General features: G+C 37.1%; 1 protein-coding gene across 2 annotated transcripts in view; it reads left to right on the forward strand.

Annotated features, from left to right (window-relative positions):
- Nucleotides 1–15,373, forward strand: part of dock1 (dedicator of cytokinesis 1) — a 236,687-nt gene that overhangs the window by 37,328 nt on the left and 183,986 nt on the right. For both annotated transcript variants that reach the window (XM_084134948.1, XM_084134949.1), the window contains exons 2-10: nt 593–676; nt 1,596–1,636; nt 1,750–1,805; nt 3,278–3,374; nt 5,339–5,487; nt 6,781–6,916; nt 10,346–10,503; nt 11,072–11,153; nt 12,654–12,789. In XM_084134948.1, the coding sequence (XP_083991074.1) occupies nt 593–676; nt 1,596–1,636; nt 1,750–1,805; nt 3,278–3,374; nt 5,339–5,487; nt 6,781–6,916; nt 10,346–10,503; nt 11,072–11,153; nt 12,654–12,789 (939 nt within the window). The remainder of the gene's footprint in view (nt 1–592; nt 677–1,595; nt 1,637–1,749; nt 1,806–3,277; nt 3,375–5,338; nt 5,488–6,780; nt 6,917–10,345; nt 10,504–11,071; nt 11,154–12,653; nt 12,790–15,373) is intronic.

Raw genomic sequence — 15,373 nt, forward strand, 5'->3', positions numbered from 1 at the left:
TTTATTGTCATCTGAGGCTCTTTTGTCCAGAGGCGAGAGACTCCAGCCAGTAGGAGGAGCTCGTCCCGCATGTCTTCAACCCGCCCATAGGGGGATCTCACGATAAAACGCTGTCTTTTCAGTTTCGAGTCACTAGTAGCCTAGTTGTGTCATTTCTTCCGATACTGCCCTCTGTAACCGGTAGGCGTGGCTTGGGAGTGTCCTCGTAGGGCAGCGAAGCAAGTGCATTCTGGGAGTTGTTGTCTTTCATCCACATGAGCCAAAAATAAATTTTCTGGCTTTTCTGAGTCTAGAAGGCACCAACTTCTAAAATAATTTCACATTTCTACTACATAAATGTAATTTAAATGCACATTAATCTTTCCAGTGGTGAAATATCCCTTTATTGTCAAACCTTTTTAATGCTTTTAGGTGCTAAAAGGTGCTTATGTGTCAAATTTGAGACAGTGTTTATTGTTGAGCTGCAGTTGTTTGTTGTATGGTTAGTTAGTTATTGAATTACTGCATCATCTCTAACCCTCAGCTACACACACACACACCAGAAATTGATGCCATGTGTCTCAGTACAGTGTTTTATATTCTTTGTCCCCAGCCATCTATAACTATGATGCTCGCAGTGATGAAGAGCTTTCCTTACAGATCGGGGACACTGTACACATTCTGGAGACTTATGAAGGTGAGACACGCACGCACAAACACACACCTTATGTTGTGACTAGATGTGACACCCTAAAGCATCAATATGAAAAGTGGCACATTATTTTTAACTGTTATATATTATGATGACCTGCATTCATCAAGCTCAACCATTCAACCCTTTACCAAAGCTATTTAAAAAAAAAAAAAAAATTATTCAAATTATTTGGTCTCAGAAAAGCCGCTATGGAATGATTGGTTAACTTAGGCAAAATCTGAAACTCAGTTAACTTTATTTTATTTATATTATTTTTTATTTTATTTTATTTTATATATTTTTTTATTTTATTTTATAATTATTTTATTTTATAATTATTTTATTTTATAATTATTTTATTTTATTTTGTTGGTGTGTTTTTTTCTTTTTTCTTTTTTTTTCTTTTAATGTGTACATTAATGACAAAACCACAGTCATAGTTTTAAATTGTATTTCTGTTTCAGAGTTGAAAAAATGAATAGAACAAATCAATATATAATTTGCCCGTGACATTTTCTGAACTCATTTACCTCTCAGTGATCATTTGATGAAGAAAAATCTACTTCTACTATTTATGAAGAGTTTCACACACTTGTTTGTACCCCTATTCATGTAAAGTATCTATTTCAGTCTCCTCTCACCATTTTAAGACCTTTACACACTGAAATGTCCTGATTAGACCTTTCCTCTTCCCTGCAGAACAACCTCTCTCGGATCTCAATAACACACGCTTTAGTCCTGAATGATTTGTTCATAGCTTGCAGACATGCCCGCTGCCTCACTTCATATCTCCAGGAGATTTATGGAACATGTCTTTTATAATCTCGCAATATTGTTTTCTAGAGGGACACAGTGGCGTCGCACTGTAATCTAATTGTTGGTATTTTCATCTGACTGCTGTGATATGTCTTGCTCTTCTCAGGATGGTATCGAGGGTATCGGCTGAGGAGAAAATCGAAGAAGGTGAGTTACTGTATGAAAGGGTTCAGCTTCCATGTTGGAGAAAATCATTCAGCAGACCTCAACTTGATTTTTCCCTTTGTTTGGTAATTTCTGATGTACTCTTCTGTGCACAGGGTGTGTTTCCGGCTTGCTACATACATCTGAAAGAGGCCACGGTTGAAGGCAGTGGGTCAGTATTTTCATTTAGATTTCCTGGAAGTTTGTATTTTGCTAAATATGGAATAAAAGCATTATCAACATCTTAGCAGGCATTAGCTCTTTTCCCAGACCAATGCATGACCTGCGTGTATCCTTCATGGAGAAGGCAATCTCAGGATTTGTTTACTAACTCTGCTTCATTCACTACTGTATCAAAACTAGGTGCAGTTTCAGTTTCTATGTGTTCACACTTGGCATGTTTGGTTCCATTAAAAGGAACTCTGGAGTGATTGCTCTGTTAGTGCGGTTCATATGAATAAGTGTGAACGCTGCCATCTGAACCCTGGTGACACCAAACAAGCGGACCGAGACGCTGAAAAGATGAGTCTCGATCCACTTCCAAACAAACTCTGGTGCGGTTCGACTGAAACATGAATGCAACCCGGACTAAAGACATGTAAACGAACCACACACAGGAAATGATGTCACCAGAACTCTCATCATGTTGCCGATCACAGTTCGCTACACCAGAACCAGCAGATCTGTGTGTGTGTGTGTGACGGAGGGAATCCTGCCACTGTTTTGACTCCTTTACACATTTTATAAGCTCTTCACGAGTTTTCAGCTGGTCAAAATATCATCAGATGTAGGCTGTGCACATACAACAATGCATTTAGCCCAGGACACAGCATTGTTTTGGATGTTTGACAAGTTTAGTCGCAAAATACTATATATAAAATACATATATGTGTGAACGCTAATGTGTGTGAATGCTAAGCGAACCAGGTCTAATTGTATTATTTTCTTTTTTTGGTCCGGAACAAAAGAACCAAGAGAAACCAACTACAAGTGTGAACACACCCTTAGTCTAATCACAACATAATCACATCACAACCACAACGCATTTTCTTCTCTGTGTAGGCTGTAGGCAGCTTACTATGTTTTGTAACATATTCGCATTCAACTTTACATTGCTTTGCTGCATCTGAAGATCATGTTACTTCTGTTATTGGTCTGATTATATCAGTGTTGGTTCCTGAATCCAGCCTCAGCGCAGTTAACAACATCCTTCCCATAGACATCTTACTAAAACAACTTAGCGCTCCAACAGCCCAGTGCCAGCCTAATAGGAGATTTTAGAGTCCAAAATGGATTTTCGAGTGTGTTTCAGGAATATAATACACATGAGTGAGTGTTGGTGTGTGTGAGTAATTGGAATCGAGAGCAAAACCCAGCTCAGATTTCATAACAGCTGTTTTGATGACTGATGCTGGTAATTAGTTTTCATTGGTATGAAGGGATCTGAATGACTCCGGGACCCCAGAAGCCCGTATTAAGCTGGAATTACTGACGTGAATAGAGTGAGATGCAGTTAAACAGCCTATTGTTTCCCACACACAAGTGATATACTTTGAAAAACTCCTTCACTTTTTTGTGCTGCCTATGTTTATTAATTTTTTTCCCTCTGTTTTGTACTCTTTTCCCCTTTCTTTCTGTCGCTAGACAAAAGGAGACGGTCATTCCCACTGAGCTCCCGCTGGTTCACGAGGTCACAACTACGCTGCGAGAATGGGCGACGATATGGAGGGACCTTTATGTGGTAACCCTGCATTTTGCCATTTATCTCAAGATGTGGTTGTATATTTCAAAAGTTGCAAACTATTCCTCTACACACTTAAAAGTATGCAGTTTTCCATTACACAAAGAGTGCATAGTTTTAAATTATGGTGATCGTAGATAAATTGAGACGCAGCAGCTGTCAGAATTATGACATCATCAAATTGACACTGTCAGCATGATGACCTCATCAACTTCATAGTCAGGATTTGACAGGCGATGCATCTAAAAATCTTGTACTGACTAGGCACTGTTTAACAAATAACTTATTTTTTGATTTGTTAAAGTATACATTTACCCTACAAATAGTTTTAAACTGTTTTTTTTTTTTGCTATGAAATTAGCCTGTATGGAAGCTTGTTTCCGTCACAGAATAAAACATCTTAAAAGATAATTGCGACTTTTTATCTCACAATTGCGAGTTTACATCTCGCAATTCTGACTTTATTTCTCAGAATTGCAAGATATAAAGTCAGAATTGCGAGATATAAAGTCAGAATTGCGTGAAATAGTCGCAATTGCGTGAAATAAAGTCAGAATTGCGTGTTATAAAGTCAGAATTGCAAGATATAAATTCAGAATTGCGTGAAATAAAGTCGCAATTGCGTCTTATAAAGTCAGGATTCTGACTTTTTTTCTCGCAATTGCGACTTTATAACACACAATTGCGACTTTATATCGAGTTCTAAGGAATTTTCTAAGAATTTTCCGAATTCTAAGGAAAAAAGACAGACTTTTTTTTTTTACCTCAGAATAGTTTATATCTCACAATTCTGACTTTATAACACGCAATTGCGACTTTATATCATGCAGTTTTGACTTTATATCTCCCAATGCGTATTATAAAGTCAGATATAAACATGCGAGATATAAACATGCAATTCTGAGAAAAAGTCAATTTCAAGTATATTTCTCGCAGTTGCGAGTTTATATCTCATAATTCTGACTTTATAACACACAATTGCGACTTTATATCACGCAATTTTGACTTAACACACAATTGTGACTTTATATCATGCAATTCTGACTTTATAACCTGCAATTGCGACTTTATATCACGTAATTTTGAGATAAAAACTCAGAATTGTGAGATGTAAACTCGCAATTGTGAGAAAAAAAGTCAGAATTGTGAGATTAAAAAGTCGCAATTACCTTTTTTATTTTTCACTCTGTGGCGGAAACAAGCCTTGGATGCTGGCATGGCATTAAAACAAACAAACAAACAAACAAACAAACAAACAAACAAACAAACAAACAAACAAACAAAAAAGCATGGATGTGTAGTATAAATGCAATCTGGCTATGATGGCATTGTCATGTGATCTATGATGTCAGTTGCATCACTTCTCCACTAATTACAAATCTTCCCCTATGACCTCATGGGATGCACACTTTAAAATCTTGGCATAATTAGTAGGTCATTGGGTATTTTTACCAACTTTTTATGAATACTGTTGGACATAATACTCATTTTACAAACTGCTGTTTGCATACTACAGTGTATAATAGGGAAGTATGCATTTTCAGGAGATCAACATAACTGCACATATATAGTCATCACTGACATCATCATCTTAGCGACATAGTCAGCATTTTGATGACAACACGTCACTGTTCATAGAACAAACGTTCATCTGCTATGACACACTGCAACATTGCAATTTTCTCTAATAAATCTGATCCCCTTTGCCTCGGGCGTGATGTTAAAAAGCTCTGACATGATATACAAATTAAAAATTAAAGTTTTTTTTTTTTTTTTTTATTTTAAAAAGAGTCTCATTGACAGTTTGTAAACTCTCTTTTAATTGAACGAGTAAGCAGTGTGACACTCCAGGGCTCTTTGTCTGCAGTGATTAGGAGCCTCACGCCTTTACGCCACAGCATGTGCTTTGACAAATTAATTAACACGCATTGCAGGGTTTTAAACAGACTTTGTGTTTCCAACAGGGCGACAAGCGTGAGATGTTCAACACGGTCCGAGACATGATCTATGACTTGATCGAGTGGCGCTCCCAGATCCTGTCCGGCACGCTCCCGCAAGACGAGATGTCGGAGCTCAAACAGAAAGTCACCTCCAAGATGGACTACGGGAACAAGTATGAACACACACACACACACACGAACGAACACAAGCTGCTGACTCATTCTGATTGGGTTATGGTTGAACAGGGAGAGCTTGAGCTGGAAGTCACGACTGCAGTCCGTTACATAAAATCTGACTTTTAATGAGAGTGTTGTATTTTTTATTACTTAATTTTTTATTTTTCAGGGTCTGTTTTTGCTTTGAAGGGTCATTGTGAAAAATGTTCAGCCCTTTGCATATTTTATCCAAATAAATAAAAGATTCTTAATCAGTGGTCTGTGTCGTTGCTTATACTTGGGTTTAAGATTCCTTAACTTTAAGTATTAATATTAATATTAATGATGATTTTTTGCCTGGCAAAACAATGAGACTTGCAAAATGGACTTGCACTGAAGGGCCATTAAGTGTCCACCTTTTTTTGCAGTATGGAAGAAAGCTATTTTTTTAATGTGCGCTATAGGTAAATCACTAAAACAATTGCAGAAGTGCAGTGAATGTTAAAAAAAGTGCTGCAAACCGGAGTATTTATTATTTATGATTATGATAATAAATACAAATATTTTGACTGCAAATGCCAGTTTGCAATATCAAGCAGCATAACAGACTGCGGATGACACCGGAAGACTTGCACATTCATATCCCGCTCTTGTGTTAAAAATAAAGTGGATACACCCAGAACATCCTAGCAACTGCATAGCAACACCCTGGCAACCAACTTCCACACCTGGTTTTGAGTTTTGCACGGAAAAGTGTTATCAGAAAAAAAACGTTTTAGCATTCTATAACCACTAATGCACAGTGACATTGGATCAACCAATGGTGTGAGTTTGGGGTGGGGCTATCTGTTCAGCTGACCAATGAAAGACAGGGAAACCTGTTTGAATGTTTTTGCAATTCCATTTGGTTATTGTAGTGGTGCAGACTATTTTCTGCTCATTAAACACATTCTGTTAACTTGAGTGTTTAGCTGTAGGAGGAAGTGAGTATACAGATGAGATGATAGAACTGCTCTGGTCAAAAGTCAGTAGTGACAAACACACACATGTACAACTCTCAGTTCTCAGTTAAAGTCTCTGTCTTTCTCAACTTTGTTGGTTGAAAGGTCTTTATTTTTACATAAGGATGGCAATCCTAAGTGTCACTCATATTCTTTGAAAAACAACTCAATTCATTAACTCAATGCACACTGACATTTTTCCAGTTCCATGTAGCAGATGATTTCGTCCAAATCGATGTATAACTTCATCTCTTTCAACCAAGTCTGTTTTAAAATGTTTCTTACTGTGTTTTTTTGTGTGCTTGCCAGGTATTTAGACCTGGATCTGGTGGTTAGAGATAAAGATGGGAATATTCTGGATCCTGACCTGACCAGCACTGTCAATCTGTTCCGAGCGCATGAAGCCGCGTCCAAGCAGATTGAAGCCCGCATCCAAGAGGAAAAGGTAAACGATATTTTTACATGGCACAATAAAACATGCTGCTTTTTTAAAAGTCTATGGTTCATTTAGATTGATATATTTGAATGTGTTGGATTGTGAATCTGGAAGGCCTTAGAGCAAACGTTGTACTCACTCGGGCTCTTGGTTTGGCAGTGTTATTTTGGTCATCACCACCCGCTGTGATGTTTTAATGAACACCTTTAATTATAACTGTTACTGTTATATGTTGGTGTGACTTTGTCAAGCACAACCACTAAACCACATAAAAAAGTCCCTGACCGCAGCTCTCAAACACCGTCACTGACGTGTGAGCGTTTACACAGGAACAGAGAGTGTGAGAGCGTACCATCTCTCTTCCTATCTTGCTGTGGGGCTCAATGTGACACATGGCTGGGTGATATAGCTTGGTGAAAAAAAAAAAAGTCAAAAAAAAAAGTCTCAATATTTTTCAGACTTTTGACAAGATGCAATATATATTCTTTTTTTCCGAATCAGAGGAACCATTACTTTCAAACAGCCATTGCAGACTTACAATGCTTAATGAGAGAAATGCAGCACAAAAAAACATAAAAAACATAATTATTATAATCATACAATAATAAATTAAGTAATTTATTTAAAATAATTATAAATGTTTTATCTTTACTCTTTTTGTAAGGGGTTGAGATTAAGATTGTTTTAAGTTCACTTAAATTAAAAGCTGTTTTATAAAGCCTATTTAATGTTAAAAATAATGGATTTCAAATATACTGTAATGTTGAATGACTATAGTTAATGGCTAAAATATTTTAAATAAACTGTCTTCATGTTTCTAAATTAATTTGGAGCTTCATTGTATAATAATAATAATAATAGTAGTAGTAATAGTAATAGTAATAGTAATAATAATAATAGTAATAATAGTAATAATAATAGTAGTAGTAATAATAATAATAATAATAATAGTAGTAGTAGTAGTAATAATAATAATAATAATAATAATAATAATAATAATAATAATAATAATAATAATAATAATAATAATAATAATAATAATAGTAATAATAATATAAATAATTTTATTTTATCAATTAAATGCACTATACTATAGTGATTTTTATATCAGTATTTTTATAAATTTTTTATTTTTATTAATTTTATTATTGTACTTTTAGGTAGCCTAATAGTCAAATGCTCAATAAAATCAATTTAATTTACAGATTTTCAATTCAATATATTTTTTTAATTTACATTGTCAGAAATATGTGGTGAATATTTGACATCACTCAGCCCTAGTGTTACGAGAGTCAGGGCTTCTTTAGACAGAAGTGTGTTCTCATGAATCCTCACACATACTCATGTACAGTCTATGAGGTTAACATCTCTGTTTGACCTGTGTGTTCTCACAATGCCTCTCTAATGAGTCACAGTGAGTGTCATTCACCATGTTTAAAACTGAGCAGGTGCTTCCCTTGAGCCAGGAGTTTTCGTTTAAGATCTGTTACGTTGAAGGAGCCGTTCACCCAAAGCTGAAAATTCTGTCATCATTTACTCACCCTTATGTTGTTCCAAACCTGGATGACAAGGTGACATTTTGAGAACACATCAGCTTTGCTGAACTACCTTTCCCATGTGACCCTACCCAGATGTTCACTGTCCTTGAGTCTCTTTCAGCAGATACAGTGATATAGGGCCTGTCTACACCTGATCAATTAATGTCTTTTTACTGATTGGATAGCTCTGATTTGATAAAACAATTCCATTCCCACTTGACCGCATAAATGTCTGCGCAAAACTAATATATACTGTATATCCGATCCTCAATCCCTGCGCTATATGCTAATTTAACGGAGTTCACGTCAATGAAATCAACAGATATGAGCTGCATTTTATTTATCATCAGCTAATTTCAAGATCAAAGACCGCATTAGGAGAGAGAGCGGATTCAACACTGGTAAGATAATTTAGTCTCACTACTTTTAATGAAGATGATTGTGTTTTAAGGTTCTGCAACTTAGTTTCAGTTTCATTTGATGCAGTAGCGCTTTCATATCTGGCTATAACGTGTCACATAGCCATATAGGGGTGGACTGGGAATAAAAAGTGAGCCTAAACTTTCTGGCACAGAGCGGCCCACGGTACCCAGTCTGCAACACACCAAACATAACACAACAGCTCATTTTGCAGAGAGAAATTTAACACCACCTACTAACCTTAAGAATATAACAATAAAGACATATCAATATTTAAAATAATTTGTATGCTTATTAAAATTTTATAAATAAATAAATGCAATTAGAATAAGACATTATAGGTATGTTACCAATCAAATGTTAAATCAAATCAGACATCTGAAGTGGCATTTAGATGTATTTACACAGACTGTTTACAAATGCATAAAGAACGTGATAAAAATAATGTTTTAAATACAAAATATATTGAATATAGAAATATAAAATTTTGGGGATTTTTTTTTATTGAATTTTTTTTTATTAAACTGTAAATATGAAACTAAAACCGCCAGTAATAAGTAACTCTTAATAAGTAAGTCAACCGATTGGTTCAAAACAGCTGGTTCATTCAGGAATGAAGCAAGTGACTATCTTTATAAATGGGTCATTGAATTATTGACTCAAGCGATTCGTTAAAACATGCTGAAAGCTCAAAGCTGTGCCGGTAGACGGATGTGTTATTTTAAAACCGGTCTGTCCGAGCAAAAACCGGACAGATGGCCACCCTATTTAGCATTTTTATTTTGAACAATTCCTTACAGCTTACCTCGCATTCGCGCTCAAAACTGCTGTGCTGAATTACTGCTTGGCCCCGCCTTCTTTGATTTGATTGGCCATCTCAAACTTTTTGACATTGACGAGTGCTGTAAGAACGCTGCAGTGAGCCAGAGGCAGTAAATAGATGAATAATTTTGAGTCATGTGGGCCGCGCGTGTATTCACCTGGGCCGACGAAATATGTAAATGCCCGCTATCATTCGTTCTTTATATATTTACGTATAGCAACGGGCCGGCCCACACTGTCCAGCGTCCCACTGGGAAAACGCCCGGTGCTCCAGATGGCCAGTCCGCCCCTGCATAGAGCCAATAACATGCTCTCACATGTTTATTTTTTTTTTTTAGCATTTTGGGAGTAGTAAAATTTACATATGTGGATCCAACAACCAGATGCATTTACACTTGTCCAGTTTGGGATGCGTCTCAGACCTCTTCCTGAAGTGGTTTGAGTGATCGGATTTAAATGCGTTACGGCATTTACACCTGGTCTTTTCACGATCGAATAGCTATCCAATCAGAGAACACGCATGAAGTGACCAGGTGTAAAAAGTCCCATGAATTCTTTGAGACTGACAGCGCCGGTGTAATTAGTCTGGCTGACTTTGACTCGAAGCACGTTTGAAAGATTAATTACCATAGTTTTTATGGATTTATTTATTTTTCAGTCTCAGAAGCAGAACTTGGATTTGAGCAGGCAGGCGAAGTTTGCCTCCACACCCTCGTTTGCCTTGTTCGTCACGCTCAAGAATGTCGTGTGCAAGATCGGAGAAGATGCAGAAGTGCTGATGTCACTCTATGATCCGATTGAGTCTAAGTTCATCAGGTCAGTGCACACATGGACTCAAACGCTTACACTTGCATGCATGAGAAGCCATGCAGTCCTAAACATAGCTGTCAAATAATTGCTTTGTTCAGAGATTTAAAGTAATTCAAACATTATTTTTTTAATAATTATAGCTTGTTATTAATAATTACATTAGTGATTATTAAATGTAATTTGTTTAAATCATAATTTCAATAATTTGACAATAGCCTCACCCTCATTTGGGAGCCATGACGTTTCTCACATTCTCAGTAGTAAATCAACCACAGTGTTTCCATGCACACAATTCTCAATGGTTTGTTTCAGCAGTGAATGATGAATTTTATCATACTTGAGTGTGTCCACAGAGAAAGACATTTACATTCGCATTTAGCAAGTGCTTTTTTATCCAAAGCGTCTTACATGCATTAAAGCTGTACATTTATCAATATATGTATTGACTGGGAATCAGTCCTACGATCGTGACTTTGTTAGTGCTATGATCTACCATCTGAGCTTTAGGGGGAAAAAGTTTGTCGTAAAAGTAATGCCATTAATATCTGTTATTTCTTTCTTCATTTTCTTGCAGTGAAAACTATCTTGTACGCTGGTCCAGCTCAGGTTTGGCGAAAGACATCGATCAGCTGCATAACCTGCGTGCCGTATTCACGGTACGGATTATTTTCAGCTTTACTTCTGACCGATTTCAGTCAAGATTATCATGTTTTTGTTTTGTTTTATTTTAGTTAACACTAACACTAACGCTGTCCTGTACTAAAAATGCATGTGATTCTGTATTTAAAATTTGGGCGAAAATGTGGTAATATGATAATGCCATGTTTTAAAATGGCATCACCTTACTAGGTTTTAGAACAACGCTAATTTGGGGCATGTGTGCAAACCGCCAGGCCACACGTGAAACCCTTCGCATGCATGACCTAATTGTTTTATTTGAACACTCAAATGTGTCGTCCTGTGGCGATGCGCTGCTTCATTATCGGCTCGTTCCTGGAAACATCGTCATGTAAATGAATCCGTTACGGCTTGATTCCATTCATCTGTTCCCGTCTCTTGCATTGTTCCTTAATGAGTAATCACGGTATTATTGGGTGACTCTTTAATTCGTGTTCATCAGTCGTGTTGTCGAATTGGTAATTAAAGTGTTGAAGAAAGCAGCATCATCATTAACGCTGTAAAGGGTAATGAGCTAACGGTCATTAGAGGAGCGGATAAAGAAGCTCACTGGAGATGCTGCCTGACTTGTGTTGTTGCACATATTGTGTGTGTCCATGTACATGTGTTGGCGTCTGCCTGTACTTTAACACAGGAAAAAAACTATTTTCTATGCTGGAAACTGATTAATTATGAACATGAAATCATTTTAAAGTTCTTGTGTTTCTTGCACATTACTATGAAGGATTTTCTATTTTATTTCAATTGCATGCATTTGTGTTTTGTGCATTTGCATGTTCATAATTAATAATTAAATATTCATTGGTGTGTGTGCATGTTGGTACTTAAACATATTTGCACACACAAATGGGAGCTGTTCTTTTATTTGTATTCGTATTTGTATTATTTTTTTATGCTTGGAAAGGAACTTATTATGAGCATGAAATCATATTGAAGTTCTCACCCTATTATGAAGGATATTTGTTTTTTTTTATTGCATGCATTTGTGTATGTGCATGTACATAATTTAAGAAATTATAGATCATATGCATTGGTGTGTGTTTGTGCATGTAGGCACATATTTGCACCCACACACGAGAGCTGTTCTCATTTGCTAGAGGTCATTTCTTTAATGGATGCTGGGCTGTTGAGGGTCATTTTGTTTTCCCAGAATCCTCTGCTCTCTGCACAAACCCCCAGCGGGGAATGAGTTGCTGCCCCCAATCAAACACTGCTCGAAACAATTTACCCTTCACCCGGACGCCATACTAACAGTCTGTGTGCACCGGCCCAATCCATGGATCAATCATTGCCTTCCTGGATAGTTGCTAAACTAACACGTTTGAGTTTAACTAGATGGTTTTAGGCAGAAACACCTGGTGCATGGCCGCTTGGGGGCGTTTTAGTACATGATTGTGCAAGTGCCTGTGCATGTTTTTGTGTGTGTGTGTGTGTTTTTCTTTTTACACTTATGCTTGTGTGTTGGTGTGTTTCTCCAGGATCTGGGGAGTGAAGACCTGACGAGGGAGAAAATCAGTTTTGTTTGTCAGATTGTTCGAGTGGGCCGAATGGAGCTCAGAGATAACAACACTAAGAAATTAACATCCGGCCTCCGCAGACCCTTCGGTGTGGCAGGTAGTGCCTCACTTTCTGTTTTCACACATAAAACTCAATGCACACTTAGCATGGTAACCATAGTGGCCATCAGAATAGCACAAAAAATATACTTTGATTTATTTTCAGATGCTTTTATCCAAAGTGATTTAAGGACATTTTTGATGCTATTGACAAACTCTACTATCTATCTATCTATCTATCTATCTATCTATCTATCTATCTATCTATCTATCTATCTATCTATCTATCTATCTATCTATCTATCTATCTATCTATCTATCTACAATAATTGCTAATACTGAGTGGCCACAGTTTAACTATAAATGCAAATATATTTTGCAGCCATTTTGTAATCAGTTTTTTTTATTTGTCATGTTAATTTTTGGTGATTGCATACAGATACAATTGTTCAAGCCTTGTATGTAATCAACTGGAAAAATATATTGCATATAAACTTTGCTGTATGTGATACAGAACGTGACGCGCAACAATCTTACTGAATTCATGCAATTTTAATGCATTGAAAACAATGGCCTCTCCACTGATATGGCCTTGACCAAAGTGCTTTGTCTGCCTGTAGATAAATATGTTTTTATTACATGTACAATTGCAGTATACAGTAGAAGTCTTGAGCTGGTCCCTGACACTTAGGGTTCAACCTCAGTGTCCAGTGCATTACACAATTTATGAATGACTCCTGAAAATGTGTCTTAAGGATAGATGTGATATGAACTTTATTAAGCTACTTAGATTTGTGGGCGGTTGTGTACTGGTACAAGTCAGTTATTGTGCACAGAAGGTTCCTCCTGTTGTGAACTTGGTACCTCAGTCTCAGTGGAAAAAAGGAAATCTGTTTTTCTGTTGTAAATAAATAAATAAGTCCGAACAGGAGAATGAGAGGAGACATGCAGCCTTTGGTTTCAACATCAAATGTTTTTTGAAGTGGGAAAGCATCTCTCTCTCTCTCTCTCTCTCTCTCTCTCTCTCTCTCTCTCTCTCTCTCTCTCTCTCTCTCTCTCTCTCTCTCTCTCTCTCTCTCTCTCTCTCTCTCTCTCTCTCTCTCTCTCTCTCTCTCTCTCCCTTCCTCTCCCTCCCCCTCTCCCTCCCCCTCCCCCTCCCCCTCCCCCTCTCCCTCTCCCTCTCCCTCTCCCTCCGCCTCTCCCTCCGTTCAGTCGTTAGTCTTTATGTGGGCCAGGAAGGAAGAGGCAGAACCTGCATGTGCAATGTCACCTTTAATGTGTCACATTGAGAGACAAGCCAACGCTTCCATTATGGCTCATCAGTTTCCTGTTGCCTGCTGTAAACTCAATCTCAGCTTGGCCACTCCTGCACACGAGGCCAAATGGCCATTTAGAGGTGATGTTCATGTGTTCGGTCAGTAATAGCTGCTGGTTGACAGCTTATCTAGAAAGTGTTGGCTGCTCTCAACTTATAAACCACACGTTTAAACTCCCATGATTCTTTCTGTTGTGCTTTACTATGTTTCTCAGTGATGGGATGAATCTCACAGAGAAATATTAAGGTCCTATTGCAACCTAAAATTAAAAGGGGGGAAAAAGCATTTTGCATAAAGAAAACAAAGCCTCAAAGAAAAACAAAGCCTTCAAAACAAAGCCTTCAAAACAAAAGAAAAGTCATACAGTAATAAAAATAATTTAGTTTATTAAATTAATTGAATTCAATGCAGTAGTTACTCCCATGATGTAATATTTATTTATTTAAGTAATATACCACTTTTTTGCATTATAGTAATGGAAATTTGGTAGTAGAAACTAAATCTTAATAGAATTTTGGATTGGGAATTTGCTGGGACAGTCTGTTTAAAGGGTTAGTTCACCCAAAAATGAAAATTCTGTCAGTAATTAGTCTCCCTCATGTTGTTCCAACCCCGTAAGACTTTCGTTCATCTTCAGAACACAAATGAAGATATTTTTGATGAAATCTGAGAGCTGACTCACTCCTTCATAGGCTGCTAGGTAACTGTTATCTGCTGGCCCTGAAAAGTTAGTAAAGACAATGTTTAAAATAGTCCAAGTGACTACAGTGGCTCAACCTTAAGTCTATCAAGCGACGAGAATACTTTTTGTGCGCAAAAATCCCCCAAAATAACGACTTTATTCAACTATTAATTTTCCTCTGAGTGAGTTCAACGAGAGCGCAGCGACGCATGCGCGAGAACTGAGAAGATGACGATCATTTGATGGGAAAGTGTGAAAGCTAAGCCATTCATTTTGCATTTCAACATTGTTAAAGCACTTTTACGTTTTCTTGTTGGTTTCTCACGATTCGGACATCCAGGAAATGCACACTTTAGAACCATTTTAAACATTACATCGAGACCCATCTGCGTCATCTTCTCAGTTCTCGAGCATGCGTCGTGTTGCTCTCGTGAACTCACTCAGAGGTCCACACAGACGAAAATGAAGAGTTGAATAGTTTTTTTTTTTTTTTTTTTTTGCAGACAAAAAGTATTCTCGTCGCTTGATAAACTTAAAGGGCACCTATTATGCAAAATTCACTTTTACATGGTGTTTGAACATAAACAATTTTACATGTGTGTTGGCATTGTGTGAGCAAAACCACCCTAGAATGATACAAATCC

This window comes from Abramis brama (assembly GCF_963993115.1).
Source record: "Abramis brama genome assembly, chromosome: 14".
NCBI lineage: Eukaryota > Metazoa > Chordata > Actinopteri > Cypriniformes > Leuciscidae > Abramis > Abramis brama.